General features: G+C 33.7%; 1 protein-coding gene across 4 annotated transcripts in view; it reads left to right on the top strand.

Moving 5' to 3' along the window:
• LOC117335809 (vesicular glutamate transporter 2-like) overlaps positions 1 to 17,388 on the top strand; it is a 103,346-nt gene that overhangs the window by 64,015 nt on the left and 21,943 nt on the right. For all 4 annotated transcript variants that reach the window (XM_033896007.1, XM_033896010.1, XM_033896009.1 and 1 more), the window contains 3 exons: positions 1,100 to 1,421; positions 7,102 to 7,232; positions 13,110 to 13,224. In XM_033896007.1, the coding sequence (XP_033751898.1) occupies positions 1,100 to 1,421; positions 7,102 to 7,232; positions 13,110 to 13,224 (568 nt within the window). The remainder of the gene's footprint in view (positions 1 to 1,099; positions 1,422 to 7,101; positions 7,233 to 13,109; positions 13,225 to 17,388) is intronic.

The following is a 17,388-nucleotide window of genomic DNA, read 5'->3' as shown; positions in this document are numbered from 1 at the left end:
CGGCTAATTAGACCAACTATTGACCCAATGTTATGATTGTTAATTCAATGCCAAATACTCTGATAATTCAGCACGGCTTTGACATGAAATTGCAACGTAGTTACAAGTATAAAGGAAATGGAATTGGTCAGTCATGCGGTTCTATGGTCATAAACACTTGTCACGCGACAGGGCACAAACGCAATCTTTTCGTAGTATTATGTACTTGTACCATATAGATATTATATATCGTTATTATGCAGCTATACAATATATCCTACTAGTATAATATTTGATATATTATCTAACATTCCTTGTTTCAAATTTTGCAATTTATACCATTAATACTGATTTTTTCTATAATCACACATTAACAATTGTTTAAATACAGGACATCATATACAAGTATAGAGTATAACTATTACATCTAATCTCATTAGTGCGACATAACAATGTTGTAACTTGTACACCGAAACGGAAATATGAAAATATCAAAATATTCTGGGGGAATTCATAAAGCATAAAACCTCATTTAACTTTTGTACAAATTATTTTTGACATCTTTACTACTTTAAGATAAAGAATATACAGAGAAAGCTGAATACTGTCAAATATTTATGTTGTAATGTATAACGCCGGATTTTGAGCTTTTTGACTGGTTTATTTACATATTTGTCACTGTTGCATTTCAAAGTGTGTGCATTTTGGACTGTGAAGGTGCGATTTCAATATTAAAACTATTTCCAAAAATAATATGGATGAACAATCTATTAATTATCTCTGTTAAAATATAGCAAAGTACTATATACATGTATATTATCGGTTTCTAGTGTGATATATTTCCAGCATAATATCAAAAACTACTATGGATAATGTGATTTAGAGCTGATTCTTATGCTGAGGTTCCAAAATTCCATTAATCAGATCAACCAATATATGACGTACTACACGTTTGACTTTCAATATTACAGTTTTTAGATATACACCAATCATAATATATACATTGTTTCCGTTAAATGTAATTGTCAATTTACAATAATCCTTATCAAATATATGTTAATTATTATCAAACATTTAATAAAATACTTGCTAATAATGCAAATGTATTTCTATCTTTCAGGATCTTAAAGAAAAGTGATGATGAAAAGGGATTCGCAAAGTATGATGAATTGGACGAGGTTTACTCGGAAGAAGAAGAAGGAAAGTACACCGGAAGTAGATTTAATTTCAACTTCCGGTGCAATTGCTGCAAGACCTGTTCTTGTGGACAGCGATATGTGATAGCATTTCTAAGTAGTGTTGGATTTATAATATCCTTCGGAATAAGATGTAACATGGGTGTGGCAATAGTTACAATGACAAAAAACGGGTCAACGGAAGACAATCATCTGGTACAGAGGAAACAGCAGCTCGAACACATGGGAAACAACACTAACATGACGGTAAGTCTTTATCATAGATAGAATATGTAAGTGTGTTTTATTGCATCAAACTGCCAGGAATAAGAATGAGATGGCGCATTGAAAGATTATTTATTGCACACAGGCCTGTATCTATAATCAATAACAGACACGTCTCAAGCATCTTGCGAAAAATGAAGGACCTCTTTTTATAAAATTGTTTATAAGCAACTATTGATAACAAAATGCACCCGTAGTTATATTTTATGTTGGGACACATTTCCCGGCCACCAAACAAATATCAATTCTATTTGATATTGGGACACATTTCCCGGCCACCAAATAAATATCAAATATATTAAATATCGGGACACATTTCCCGACCACCAAACAGATATCAAGACGAATATCAAGACAATTAATCTGACATATATATAGAGACATTTTAAGAAATAATAGAAAGACATATATCCAGATACTTATCTAGATAAGAATCCAGACATTTCCAGACGGTTCCAATAAAATGATAAAATATCAAATAAATGCAGTAGATGTGGTAAAGTACCCAGTGACCATGGCTGTTATCGCTATCGTTAGCCATTAAATGTGAAATAATTCTAGGCATCTTGAACAAAACATTTAAATGCTTAACGCTAAATGTAACTGATGATACAAACATTCTAATCTTGACTTTAAATGTAACTGATGATACAAACGTTCTAACATTGACTTTAAATGTAACTGATGATACAAACGTTCTAACCTTGACGTTAAATGTAACTGATAATACAAATGTTCTAACCTTGACGTTAAATGTAACTAGTGATACAAACGTTCCTATCTTGACGTTAAATGTAACTGATGATACAAACGTTCTAACTTTAGCGTAAAATGTAATTGATGATACAAACGTTCTAACTTTAGCGTAAAATGTAATTGATTATACACACGTTCTAGCATTGACGTTAAATGTAACTAGTGATACAAACGTTCCTATCTTGACGTTAAATGTAACTGATGATACAAACGTTCTAACTCTTACGTTAAATGTAACTGATGATACAAACGTTTCTATCTTGACGTTAAATGTAACTGATGATACAAACGTTTCTATCTTGACGTTAAATGTAACTGATGATACAAACGTTTCTATCTTGACGTTAAATGTAACTGATGATACAAACGTTTTAACATGAACTTTAAATGTAATTCATGATACAAACGTTTTAACATTGACGTTAAATGTAACTGATGATACAAACGTTCTAACCTTGACGTTAAATGTAACTGATGATACAAACGTTTCTATCTTGACGTTAAATGTAATTGATGATACAAACGATCTAACCTTGACATTAAATGTAACTGATGATACAAACATTCTAACCTTGACGTTAAATTTAACTGATGATACAAACGTTCTAACCTTGACGTTAAATGTAACTGATGATACAAACGTTTCTATCTTGACGTTAAATGTAACTGATGATACAAACGATCTAACCTTGACATTAAATGTAACTGATGATACAAACGTTCTAACCTTGACGTTAAATGTAACTGATGATACAAACGTTCTAACCTTGACGTTAACTGTAACTGATAATACAAATGTTCTAACCTGAATGTTAAATTTAACTGGTGATACTAACGTTGTAACATTGACGTTAAATGTAATTGACGATAAAAACATTCTAACCTATTTGAATCACGGAATCATTAGAATAACTGACTTACTGATGCTGCCGGACAGCACCGGTGTCAAATTACCAACAGCATGTTACGTCGATTAATCAGACTGAAGAAATATAAATCTGTTGTTATCGTCAATATTGCCTGCTTCAGTGACTCCTTTGCTTTACGTGTCATTGTTATACGGCCTTGTATGACACGCCGCCATTATGTGTTTGACATTCGTAATTGTGACCCGAAAATCAAATACTATTATTAATTCATCATTCACGGAAATGATTAATTCCGATTGTGACATTTTAAATAGATTTGGCTTTTGTGCTGTTGCTGTTTATCGAGTCGTGCTGCATGATTATTCCGGGATTTGCATTAAATTCCAAAATGTAATATGAGCAAAAGAAATACGTTCTAGTGAAGACAATTAGAGGCCATGTCAATATATTTCCAAGAAGAAATATAGTAGTACGTTATGTGTCAATCGATATCGTGTTGCTCTTTGTAAACATTTTTATTCATATTTCTCGTACATTTGACGCGTCAATGCAAATCATATCTGCATCAATACCGTTTTCATGATAAATGTGATTCATGGTTCCGCAATAGCAAAGCAATTTCTTGATGCAAATGTCATCTATGTCTCCTTTTCTGTCTCTTTTGCTGTTTTCAGTTTTAGTTTTCTTACTTAATTCAATTCGACGGACTCTTCAGCACGTAATCTTGCTATGATTGTTTTGGTGTGGTGACTCTGTTTAATGTTTTTTTCTGTATGTTTCACGCTTGTTTGTTCGGAGTTTCGTACTATTGAACAATTTCTAACTTGTGTTGATTTTATTCTTGCACTGTTCCTCTGTATTATGACACTGCTGTATGCTGCTCACATGGAAGTGTTGTTATACAAATATATATTCCAATATTGCTGTTATAATAAAACTTTTGTTATTGATCAATTACAGCTAAACGTAATGTATCCTTATTCCTTAATCCGAAAATATTCTGTTTGGAAATTGTTGCAAACTTTCTACAAACACTTTTATTACAGGGATGAAAAGAAATGGCTATACATTTACCCATGGTGTGTCCGTTTTCATATTTGTGGTCAGTCAACATTTAACATTACATTGTGTATGCATTACACGTATCTAGTTTTCAGTTTACCGTCGTTGTGACTGAGTATCAGAATTCAAAATATACCTCGAAATGGTGAAAAATGCCTATCAGATCCATCGGATATATTTACTATTGTATTTGGAGTGATTGATTGATTTAATAATTTTGTATTTACTGAGATGTATAATGATAGGTTATACAACATAGCGAGATATATACAATGTACATAGTGTTAGTTATTTGTATCCCCAACTATACACAGTATAAGCTGTCACTGATTGTGTGACGGATTTCATCTTACTCCTTCTAGTTTCTGTAAAAGATTATGTTACTGGATATGTTTTTGAAAACTGGAAACTGATTGACATCGCTATCATAAAAATGTTTTTTTTTATATGGAAATATCTCCGAATCCTTCTGTAGTGCTAAGCGTTTTTAACGTGAGTTTACTAGATGGATATGATGATGTTATGTGATTTAAGGATAGCTTAACTCTCATCGGTGGAATTTAGGATTAACCTGATGGTTTTTGTGTGGTAGTAGTTCACTAAGTGGCCATTGAAGGGGCTGAATAAAAGTATAATAACATAATCAGACAGATGGGATATTGTTTATACATAGTACATGTATGCAGTTATGAAGACTCGTTAAATCCATCTGCCTAATATATATATTGTAAACACTGTCTACTCTAAACGTATGGTTTTTCCATTGTTGTATAGCACTAAACAGGTCCTCAATAATACGTGATTTACGAATGGAAATAATTATCTAAAAGTAGTACTTGTCGAATAAGCGAGTCGGTTACATGATAGAATTACGAGTCCATGGTCATGATAAATATCTACAACAATATCAGTGCAAATGTTCATAACTTTTTTGTATTATCATTACGTATTGATTTCCAATAAAGTTCTGGTCCACTAATGGCTCTGTTCTAACACTAATGTACACGGCGCGACGAATGTAAATTTGTCTATTTCATCACTTAATCAATAATTGTCGATACGGTTACATTATTATCTTCATATGTATGTGACGCTGAACAATCACTGCTAATTCCCTTCTGTTTAATTTTCTTTCCAATTACTCCCGATTCATACGTCAGAGTGATAGAATGATTCAGCAGGTTGCAAAATCACATTGTACTCCCTCATCTTCAGGAGATTACATATGTATTTATCTGATCTAAATCGAATATACTAATATGACACTTGTAGGACAAGCTTATCGCGGTACTCAAGTAAATGTCAGCTCCCGCCTGAGACATATCATGGATTTAATTACCTCTTACTAAAACGTAACTCTCCAGGTTGTCCTTAGCAAGGCAATGTCAGTTCCTTATGATTCCGACAAAATACCCCAGAATAACGATATCTTAGATATCCATGACGTCTTTTGTATAGCAATGTGACTCCTTTCTGACTCCGACAGAATACCTCAGAATAGCTCTATTTTAGAATCACTGGTATTCCTCCATGACGTCCTTTGCATAGCAATGTGACTCCTTTCTGACTCCGACAGAATACCTCAGAATAGCTCTGCTTTAGAATCACTGGTATTCCTCCATGACGTCCTTTGCATAGCAATGTGACTCCTTTCTGACTCCGACAGAATACCCAAGAATAATTATATTTCAGATTCACCCGTATCCCTCCATTTTGTCCTGTTTATAGCAATTAGAGTCCCTTCTGTCTCCGACAAAATACCTTATTTCTGTGATTCACAGTGATATATATTTGATACTGTATTACTTGTTTAAACTACATCATTTAATTGCAATAAAATAGTCGCTTTACTGATTAAATAGACAGTAATGTGTCTCATGGTGTTGAACTTTGAACAAAATACCTGGGTAGTTTATGATGATACCAGGAATTTTTTACTATTGTTACCGCAGGTCCAGTTGTTCAAAATGTTATTAGGCAAATCATAGTTTAACAACTCTAAAATCCTGATAAAATCACTCCTGTTACAACTATCTTGACGATTTTTACAAATTGCTATTGTATTTTTCAGTCTCTTCCAAACGGCTATTTTGAGGAAGATAAATTGATGAATATTGAATTAAAGGGAAATAAGATTTGTAGTAATTACGGTATTAAGTTAATCACTTTTTAAACAACTGAGCCAAGATATTACAGATAGTTGCAACAAGTCCTTCATAAGTGTTTAAGGTTTTTTTTCTAGTTTTTTTTTTTTACGTCCGTCTAGTCGTCGGACGGTAGGTGTGAATGAATGAGCGTTTTGTGTACGTTTGTATGTACGTATGTAAGCATGCATGTTTAAATGTATGAGCATGTAAGCGCGTACGAAAATAAATAGTCACAGCATTTGTAATACAAGTATACAATGAAACATGTTGTGTATTGCATTAATTGTGTGAATTGTAAAGTCGAGATCACTTTTGACTTTGGCTAGTTTTGTTTGGCTGGTAGTCTTAATCGCTTGACTCTGAGTGCAAAAAGAGAAAAGGAAAATAAGTGCTTCAGGATTGCTTATGGCGAATAGTGAGCTGTACGGATGCAGAATTATTTATAATTTGTCGATTTTACCTAAGTGTTGCATTTTCATCAAATTACGTGCGGTGTCCTAAAAGCCCACGTTTTCTGGCAATATCTTTATATCTATGATGTCATCACTTTTGGTTTTGATACCTTTATAGACAGCGATACTTGGTCTAGCAGACTTCGTCAACACGAACACAAACCCGTAAATATACTCTTGTACATATACGTGAAGCCATGAGCATTGACACGTATGAGTATAAAAATGTGTATGGTCTATATAAAAATGTTAAAGCACTTAATCTATTAATATATATGATTATATATGCACTTGGCAATAATATGTTCCACTCTATCACTCTTCATCTACCGATAACAGCATTGCCTTACATGGATATATTCATTTTCCATTTTAGATACCACCGCAACTTCCGGAATTCAACTGGACGCCGGAGACGATCGGAGTAGTCGATAGCTCGTTTTTCTGGGGATATATCGTAACGCAGATTCCCGGCGGCTATCTCGCCTCTAGAGTTCCTGCCAACAGGTAATAACATTAGATCTTTGTTAGATTGTGTCATAGAACATCAGCACACTACGACGATACGTCACCTGGAAGTATTGTATGTATCGAGTGTCGATATCTCTGTTTTAGGGTAAACAGTGTGATCAGAATGTCATTCTATAGAGTACATGGCTTGACATTTAAACAATATGGTTTTATTTGGTATTTAATACTTTGATTTAACGAGTTGTGGTCAGACATCCAGCTGTGATGTGGTCAGATATCCAGCTGTAAGATAACCTATCACATGTACACAATGATATCAAATTACCAAATTATATTGCATTCCATGTCTGTCAATTGATATTTATCACGTGATGTATTTCGCAGGTTTTTTTTCGCCATGCTCATATTCTTAACAGCTCTGATTTGCCGTTAATGTGTTCATTTGATATGTTTGCGATATTGTATATATCTCTGTGTTATGTGTACTTATTTAAAGCACAGAACACGATTATAGAATAGGCCCTGCCAGGTACGTATTGCTATTACATATCATGGATCAAGGCTTCATGTTTGTGGAAAGACACTTATATAGAGTGCACAAGCAATGGTTGAAGGGTCTTTAGCAAATCGCTTATACAACAGTTATGCTTCCAAATAAAACTGTTTACCATACTACATAAGTGAACATGACCTCTGTCATAATGTTTTGTCTTGATTTTCTATTTTTAATTTATCTATGATTATCATAGGGAAGGGTATTTTATTTGAAATTTGTTGCATAAAAGAAATTTGCGAAATTAATTTGGCGTATCAATTCCCCAATGCACAACTCATACTTATTGTACTAATGGTTTTGAGCATCTTATAACTAACGACAACGATATACATGTTTCGACTGCCTGTCTCTTTCTATGTTTCGACTGCCTGTCTCTTTCTATGTTTCGACAGCCTGTCTCTTTCTATGTTTCGACTGCCTGTCTATCTCTATGTTTCGACTGCCTGTCTCTTTCTATGTTTCGACTGCCTGTCTCTTCTATGTTTCGACTGCCTGTCTCTTTCTATGTTTCGACAGCCTGTCTCTTTCTATGTTTCGACTGCCTGTCTCTCTCTGTGTTTCGACTGCCTCTCTCTTTCTATGTTTCGACTGCCTGTCTCTTTCTATGTTTCGACTGCCTGTCTTTTTCTATGTTTCGACTGCCTGTCTCTTTCTATGTTTCGACTGCCTGTCTCTTTCTATGTTTCGACAGCCTGTCTCTTTCTATGTTTCGACTGCCTGTCTCTCTCTGTTTCGACTGCCTGTCTCTCTCTCTGTTTCGACTGCCTGTCTCTTTCTATGTTTCGACTGCCTGTCTCTTTCTATGTTTGGACTGCCTGTCTTTTTCTATGTTTCGACTGCCTATCTCTTTCTATGTTTCGACTGCCTGTCTCTCTCTGTGTTCGTATATGATTTATCACTCACACTTTATATGGTCTGGGATACTGTAAGATACCAATCTATTCGGCGGCTGTACAAGCTTGTCCTTCTGCACTAGCCTTGTTTTATCTATGGTGATCAATGAGAAACATGTAATATTCTATTTTGATAGCACAGACCCTATGGTCGTATGTCAGTTATTTTCCTATCGCCTGTGATGACCATCAATGGTGTGGCCTAAACGATATTTTTACAGAATCTCAGTTTTATTCTGATAAACCTATTAGGCAGAGTTCGAACATTACACTGACCCATCGTTCAATTTGCAAATTATAGCTGTTGGGTTCAATGAGAGTAACTACACAATACCCCAAGTCGACGGACAGTTCGATACCACACGCCATCAGTTCAAAATCGACCAGAGATGCATGCTGATGCTTCTCGTCAAACCTGTGTTGACGGACGTTCTATTTATCGCATCGAGTTTCATATAGGAATGTAGGGGACTATATCTACGCTCATTTAATCAAACTATAAAATGATTTACTTTCACTTTTGTTATAACAAAAGAGAAACAATATGTATACATTAATGACATAGTTTCAAACAGTCAATAGTATGCGCTTGTCTTAGTTGGACCTAGTTCGTGGACATTAAATTTAATACAACTACTCCTTGTAAACATTCGGCTGTAAATGTTTCTTCACTCGCTAAAAATGTGTCTTCGCGTTATATTTAATGACTGCAAATGTAGCGAAATTAATACCATATCGAAACATTTCTAATATATGAAATATATAAAATATAAAACAATGAAATGTTATTCTGTTTCATTAAACATAATGTATATTGTACCAAATAGAGAGAGAAGTCGCTTTTACGCTGTAAATCAACCTCTCTAATTTTGAATCATCTTTCCTTATATTTTGAAGTTCAATAGCCATTGTTTGGTATATACTGTATGTATTACTTATATCAATAACTTATATAAACAGGTGTTTTTCACTAATGTATACAGTTATTTGATATTACTAAGTGGTAAGCTAGTATATACAGTCCTTTGATATTACTAAGTGGTAAGCTAGTATATACAGTCCTTTGATATTACTAAGTGGGGAGCTTGTATATACAGTCCTTTGATATTACTAAGTGGTAAGCTAGTATATACAGTCCTTTGATATTACTAAGTGGTAAGCTAGTATATACAGTCCTTTGATATTACTTAGTGGTGAGCTAGTATATACAGTCCTTTGACATTACTAAGTGGTAAGCTATTATATATAGTCCTTTGATATTACTTAGTGGTGAGCTAGTATATCAAGTCATTTGATATTACTAAGTGGTGAGCTATTACAGATTGGCCTTTGACATTACTAAGTGGTAAGCTAGTATATACAGTCCTTTGATATTACTTAGTGGTGAGCTAGTATATACAGTCCTTTGATATTACTAAGTGGGGAGCTTGTATATACAGTCCTTTGATATTACTAAGTGGTAAGCTAGTATATACAGTCCTTTGATATTACTTAGTGGTGAGCTAGTATATACAGTCCTTTGACATTACTAAGTGGTAAGCTATTATATATAGTCCTTTGATATTACTTAGTGGTGAGCTAGTATATCAAGTCATTTGATATTACTAAGTGGTGAGCTATTACAGATTGGCCTTTGACATTACTTAGTGGTAAGCTATTATATACAGTCCTTTGCTATAACTAAGTGGTATGCTAGTATATACAGTCATTTGCTATTACTAAGTGGTAAGCTAGTATATACAGTCCTTTGACATTACTAAGTGGTAAGCTATTATATACAGTCCTTTTACATCACTAAACGGTAACCCGGTGTATATTCCAACGCAAGATGCCCCTTTTCTACTCACCCCCGTAAATAATCTAATTATCACACTGCAACGTGTAAAATCATCCAATAATTTAAAAGGTCTTATATCCATTGTATCCATGAATTATTGATGCGATTTATATACGTTCACCATTGCTGAATTGAATACGCAAAAAAACAAAAAAAACAAAACATATAAAATATCATTAGCAGAGTAATAATAACTCAAAGTGAAAGCAATCATTATAATTGTTTACACCAATACAATTCATCAAACAATAAACGCAATACATTTTATTGTTTTAGTTGATTTACCATAAACCTAGTGGGAATAAAAGTACGAATCAATGTAACGTTACCTCTACCGGGTAAATAATCACTACGTCGTATAGTTACTATTTCTGTTGTTCGGGTATTGGTACCGGACATACGAGATGATACATACACTCATGTATGCATAGACAGGTCCTTTGGTAAACAGTCGTTGCTTAGCAATTTATCATCAACGTTGCGTGTTTGTATGAGTGTACTGGAATACTTCTAAAGTAATGAGGAGGTTTTGTGTAATCATTAAGAAAAATCTACTCCGGAAATTAGAAATCGATTGGGAGTGTGTGATTTATTTTTGTGTTAAATGTATGTTGTGCATATTTGATCTTTGCTGACCTCTGTAGCACATTAATCGCGAAAACATAACAGCAATGTAAACAGATCGCTTGGAAATAAAATAATTCAATTGAAAATATATACTGCCTATTTACTCTTAGGGAAGATTACTCTCACCACTCTAAAAAACGTTCACATCAACCCATACATGGCACTTTGATTTTTGATTGTATATCCCAAAGATATTTTAACAAAAAATAACACTTCTCCTGCAAGCTATCGTAATCATATATTTATATTCAGCTTAATCAGAATTAATTCTTAGTCACAGCCGCGCAAGTAAGAGAAACAGCCACATGATGGATTTGGCTTTGTCACAGATATAAATAATTATATATACAGTTTCATTCAATTTATTTGAAATTTCCTTAACATGTACTGTGAAGGGTGATATTGTAGCACCAGAAAATAACAATGATATTATGTAAGCTGAGATAAGATACTGTAATATAAGGTAAGATGAAGTAAAATAAAAATAAAAGAGAAAGTAGGATAGGGTAGATAAGGTAAGACAATGTAGATAAGGTAAGATGAAGTTAAAAATGGTGGATAACGTAAATAAAGGTTAGATAAGGTAGATAATGTAAGATAAGGTAGATAAGGTAAGATAATGTAAGATACGGTAATATAAGGTAGATGATGTAGATAAGGTAGATAAGGTAAGATAAGATAAGGTAAGATACGGTAAGATAAGGTAGATAAGGTAAGATAAGGAATATAAGGTAAGATAATTTTAGATAAGGTAGGTAAGGTAAGGTAAGAGAAGTTAGATAAGGTAAAAAAGGTAAGATAAGGTAATATAAGGTAAGATAAAGTAAAATAAAGTAAGATAAGGTAAGATAAAGTAAAAAAAAAAGAGAATGTAAGAAAAGGTAAGATAGGGTAGATAATGTAAGAAAGGGTAGATAAGGTAAGATACGGTAGATAATGTAGATAAGGTAGAAAAGGTAGATAATGTAGATAAGGTAGATAAGGCAAGATAAGGTAAGATAAAGTAAACTAAAATAGAGAATGTAACAAAATGTAAGATAGGGTAGATAAGGTAAGATAAGGTAGATCAGGTAAGATCAGGTAAGATAAAGCTAGATAAGGTAAGGTAAGTCTCAGATTAGCATTCATCTACGCCCCATACGTCACTCCATTAGTCATGTATTGATCTACTTGACTTCGGTAGATGTAGAGATAAAATGTAAACTATATAACGATTCTCGACCAAAATATATATCTGGTCTTCTTTTTGGAGACGTGTTAACCCCAAGACACTCCACTCATATCATGGTTTTCTGAACACATAGCTAATGCAGTTATTTGTAGTAGACTACGTTTAACATTCGTTAAATTCTTAATTGGCAATTCATATGATTGTTTTTATTTTTGATCATCATAACAACAAAATAAAAACAACAACAACAAAAACAATGTAGCGATGTCTAGTGTCTATTATTCAAATAATTATTTTTCTTGTGCTTATTTCATCTATACCTGGGTAATTGCTTTGTTATTAGATAAATGAGAGGCAAAATAAAACGACATGTTTTTTTATACACATCCACTGCGAGATTTTTGTTTTCAATTAATATTAATCTACGTTAATTTTGAAAAGAAGAAATGGCTGATTGTAAAGCGTCTATCATTATCACATGTTTAAACTCAATTTACATATAATCAAATAAATGTCAATGTAAAGAAAAAACTTTTCATATCAGTTTTACCTGAAATGCAATTTACAAATCCTCTTAGTTTTATAGTAGCTGTAGAGAACTTAACACTGTGTATGTTTAGTGATATAAAGGTAACTTAAACGTATTAACAGCAATGAAATAGTGTTTAACAACGCTCACATTTTTAAAACAAATATATATCTATTTAAGACACGTATACTGTTCAATAGTATATACCACTTTACAATCAGAACAACATTTCAAATAATTGATTTCCTGAATTAGGAAATTAATGATTTTTTGTTGACATTTGACTATTTTGATCTGCAGGATATTTGGCTTGGCTATTGGTGTTTCCGCTTTCCTCAATCTCTTGTTGCCTGGGGCTGCGCAGGTGCACTATGGGCTCGTCATGGCGGTCAGGATCCTTCAGGGCCTAGTGGAGGTAAGGTCAGACGTTCAGTCATAAAACAAATATTCCAAAGGTTAAAACTGCATAGCTCTATCTTGTCTAAATTAATCAACATTTCTTCTTCTCTTCAAAATAAAGTAGCACTTATCTGGGTGTAAGTGACATGATGTTTTATGCGCAGTTCAAGGCGATGTTTACAAAATGCAGTGTTCTGAAATAAAATAGAATTAATATGTTTTAATCATGGACATTTGATATGTTTTCCTTTGTACTGAGTTTGACATCAGTGTAACTACACGCGTAACTATGCATACACACTTGGCTGCTAGCGTGATAGGCCTGCAGAGGATAATCACTAGGTCTCTCTCGTCAATACAGATCAAGTAAATTTTTAATGATCAGAGGAGTGAATAGATGAATTAGCGTAATTATCCATTTCCTTTGTCGGACAGGTTGATTAAATGTCTCTGCTTCTGAGGTTGTAAGGCCATTCCTCAGTTAGGTGTTGAGAGGATCAAATAAAACACGTTTGTATTATGGGCAAAATTAAAAGCATTTCAAATAGAAATTTGTTAAATTTTATAAACTGGGCCACAAATGGGAAGCATGGCCGTACAATACAACACGAATCGCGGATGTTTGTTCGGAATTGTGAACAGATTTCGATCTGATATAATCATAAATTAGTTCTCATACGAGAAAGTAAAGTCGTCATCAATAAAACGAAAAAAGCAAAGATTTACTGTAAATATACAGTCACTGACTATGACTTTCTTTAATGTTCCCTGACAACTGATTCAGAGTGATCACTATATATAATGCATGTATTTGTTTTTTAGAGAGTAAGTTTGATATAACTAGAATTAACTAGAACAGATTCCGGAAAAAAAGTCTCCTGTACCCTGGTGAGTCTTGTCAGATAAGAAACAAGCTCAGTTTGGTAGGAAGTACGTTAGTATATCAACTTGCAATAATCTAAATATAAACATCACAAGGATGTTTATAAACACACCATTGAAGTAGGTATCGTCCATTGATGTGAAATCCGAGACGCTCTGGACATTTTTTAATCACAGAGTAATGGCGATAGCTGAAGATGCGAGGATTATATACGGGCTTTCAAAGGATGATCACTGGCAACGCCGAACCAATACATTCCGCTACATTCAATCAATTACCGATATGGTTCATTTTCTGCGATAACCATGTCAGTAGGAAAATTAATACCGAGATGGTAGCAGGCCCAGAGCCCCATCATGACACTCGTGAAAGACAATATTGCAACAGGAAAGAGGATCCGAGATTGCCTCACGGTGGACAGTTCAACTCTACCGTCAATCTATCCCCGCATTTAATATCTTAGCGCCGACAGGGACAAAAGTCACAACGGATTGGTTTGTGACAAGAAGATGAGGACAATTCAATTGAAGTTTTGTCTGCCGCGAAAGAATGATGAGTGCTGAGGTCGGTTCGTGTCAGTGAAGTGTTGGGATATTTACTGTTTCGTATTAATACACTTTTCAACAGCCAATGACATTTTCAATTTATATAAATATCGTAGACTATTTATCTTGTCAATACCTTTCTGATAATATTTGCGGTCACAGAGGAGATTTCATATAATTTAAGATTAATGCATTCCAGGCACAAAACCTCAGACGGTCTTTGTCATTTTCGTGACAGTGTATTTACTTGGAAGTGTCTGTGCCTGACAGACTCTGCCGCCGGTACCGTTCTATTATGGGCATATGGTATTCCCAATCACAGGCGGATGACACCAGTCCTATACAGTAGTACCACACTAAGCCCAGCCGAACACTCGCGATGCATATTCATCAGAACTGTGTATCTTGTATTCTATTTGATATGCAATCATCAGTTTTTAAGTGATAACCTCAGTTATGCTTTTCAAGATACATCATTTGTGAATTGTTAGGAATTGTTAGTTGTTGTTTTTTAATTGAACACAATAATCATGATACCAGAATAATGAAATCGGGGTTTGAGAAAGATCATTATCTATGCAGGAACAAATCTCATCCATATTCCTCAACTTGATGAACAAATTAAATTTTCATAGGAAAACGCCAAATGAATCAATAAGAAATACCTTAGCTAAGATTTCCGCCTAAATCTACATTTGTCTACATTTATAATAGACCGATTATTTATGGTACATTTTGTAGATATCTGAGCAATGTCTTTTTCATATCTTTTATATCTAAACCAGGCTCAACAATAGACCTTAAACACTACTATAACTTATAATAGGGTTTTGATATAGATCAATAGATTAAATAGGGTCACTTTAACGTTTACGTGCCTTTTTTTCTTTTAACACAAACGTTAATATACATATCTTTATCAATATTTACAAACATTTTACTACATCCTGAACGAAAACTATGAAGAGCTTGTTTAAAAAAATAAACAAGAATAATGACAACTGATTTAACATCTTTAAAATAAGCATTTACAACATACAAATCTATATCAGTAGTTATAACGATATACTGTGATTTGGGACTGCTGAAGTAAACAAAAAAAGCATAAAGCGAATGATTTCATGGTCATTTGGCAGCATCCTTTATTTGTTTAAAGCTTATTTAGCATAACTGGATTTACATAATTCTACTCAAATTGATAGGACTGTTTAGTATTATGTATTGTTTTATTATAATCAATCATTTCTGAGTTATAGAGCCACATCTATTATTCATTGTAGCCTATACATTTATAAAAACTGTGTTTAGTAATACATGGATGAACACAGGGATAGTTCCAACTCAGAAGAATATTGATTTCTCACGTATAATATGTTCATTTCTTATATTAATATATTTACATTTTGCGTGACAAGTGTCCATTTGTTTTATGAAGTGATATTCCAGGTGTATTTTCAACAATAAATCGATACAATCAGGAAGGGCAATGGAAAATGATACAAGTTTAATTAGGCCTGAGCTCGTGACATTTGTTTTATGAGTAATGTCAATACCTGTTTGATGATCAGGCACACTAGCTATCGAATCACGTAATATAACTATAATGAAGAGGAAACGTCCTTAAAAAGGCAATTATTGGTTTTCGATATTTACCTGACAGATATTACATCATGGTAGTCCGTGTCTGTCTCAAAGTAGGCAACTCTAACTCAGATAAGACAGGCAAGATTTCCACTCGACATTTATCTTCAGTACTTGTGATGTGAGAGGTTTCCGATATGTTGACTATTCCCTGATATCTGTGGGCGTTAGGTAGGCTAATGATCCACCGTGTTACTCTTTGTTACGTGAAATAAAAATATAAATAAATTGACTCTATAATACAATATAAATTGCGACTTTCTGCAGTGATTAAAATTGCATTGTTATATTAGTAGTGTTGAGAGCGTGTCATTGTGTGTTAAGTAAAGTTGTTACCTGGACCAGTTTGTTATATCCAGACGTACACACTTTCCTCTGCTTCGAGGCACGAGTATCCTCAAAAGGACGTCTATCAAATATTTATAAACAATCAGATGTAGTCGCGCATATCTTCATCAAAGATATACAGATTGTTTTTACTGGCGTCAGTGTGACCACACAAAGTTCGTCTACTGAGAAAATGTCTATATCGCTTCGTCTTCATAGTCTAGTTCTTTATCTGGAAAGCTAAATTAGTTCAATTTTAGTAAATGCACACATTTCCTGAATCGATTAATCAGCATGATCGTTCATCAAAATCATTGATGTAAATATGTTACCATTAATGTAAAAACGTTTTGTATGGTTAAACATCTTAATAACGTTACAAGTTTTATCTAGATGTGATGTCTACTGTTCATTAAATGCATTGATATGTATAAGATACGTACGTTATAGCTGTAGTTAAATGAAGAAGATAGAACATTCTACTTATTAATAGATTAATTCGAAATATTCGTGATACTACTGTGTTATCGGTAATGAAACATTCGGTACATATTGGATCCCTTCTGAATTAATCTGTTTTCGTTGGCGGTATCATGGGACAGCTGAGCCACACAGCCTACTGAATCAATTCTGAACTCTCATCTCTAGTTAACTTCTTTCGGCTGTTATGTCTCATTTCAGAACTTTGATTGGATGTGAAACATGTACAGTACAAGGTGTTTCCTACACCTATATATATGTTAGTGATTAGGTCGATATGGCTTGATGTCTATATTTACTTCAG

This window comes from Pecten maximus, chromosome 10, assembly GCF_902652985.1.
Source record: "Pecten maximus chromosome 10, xPecMax1.1, whole genome shotgun sequence".
Lineage (NCBI taxonomy): Eukaryota > Metazoa > Mollusca > Bivalvia > Pectinida > Pectinidae > Pecten > Pecten maximus.
Note: the sequence above shows the minus strand (reverse complement) of the source record. Positions and strands in the feature narration are given on the sequence as shown.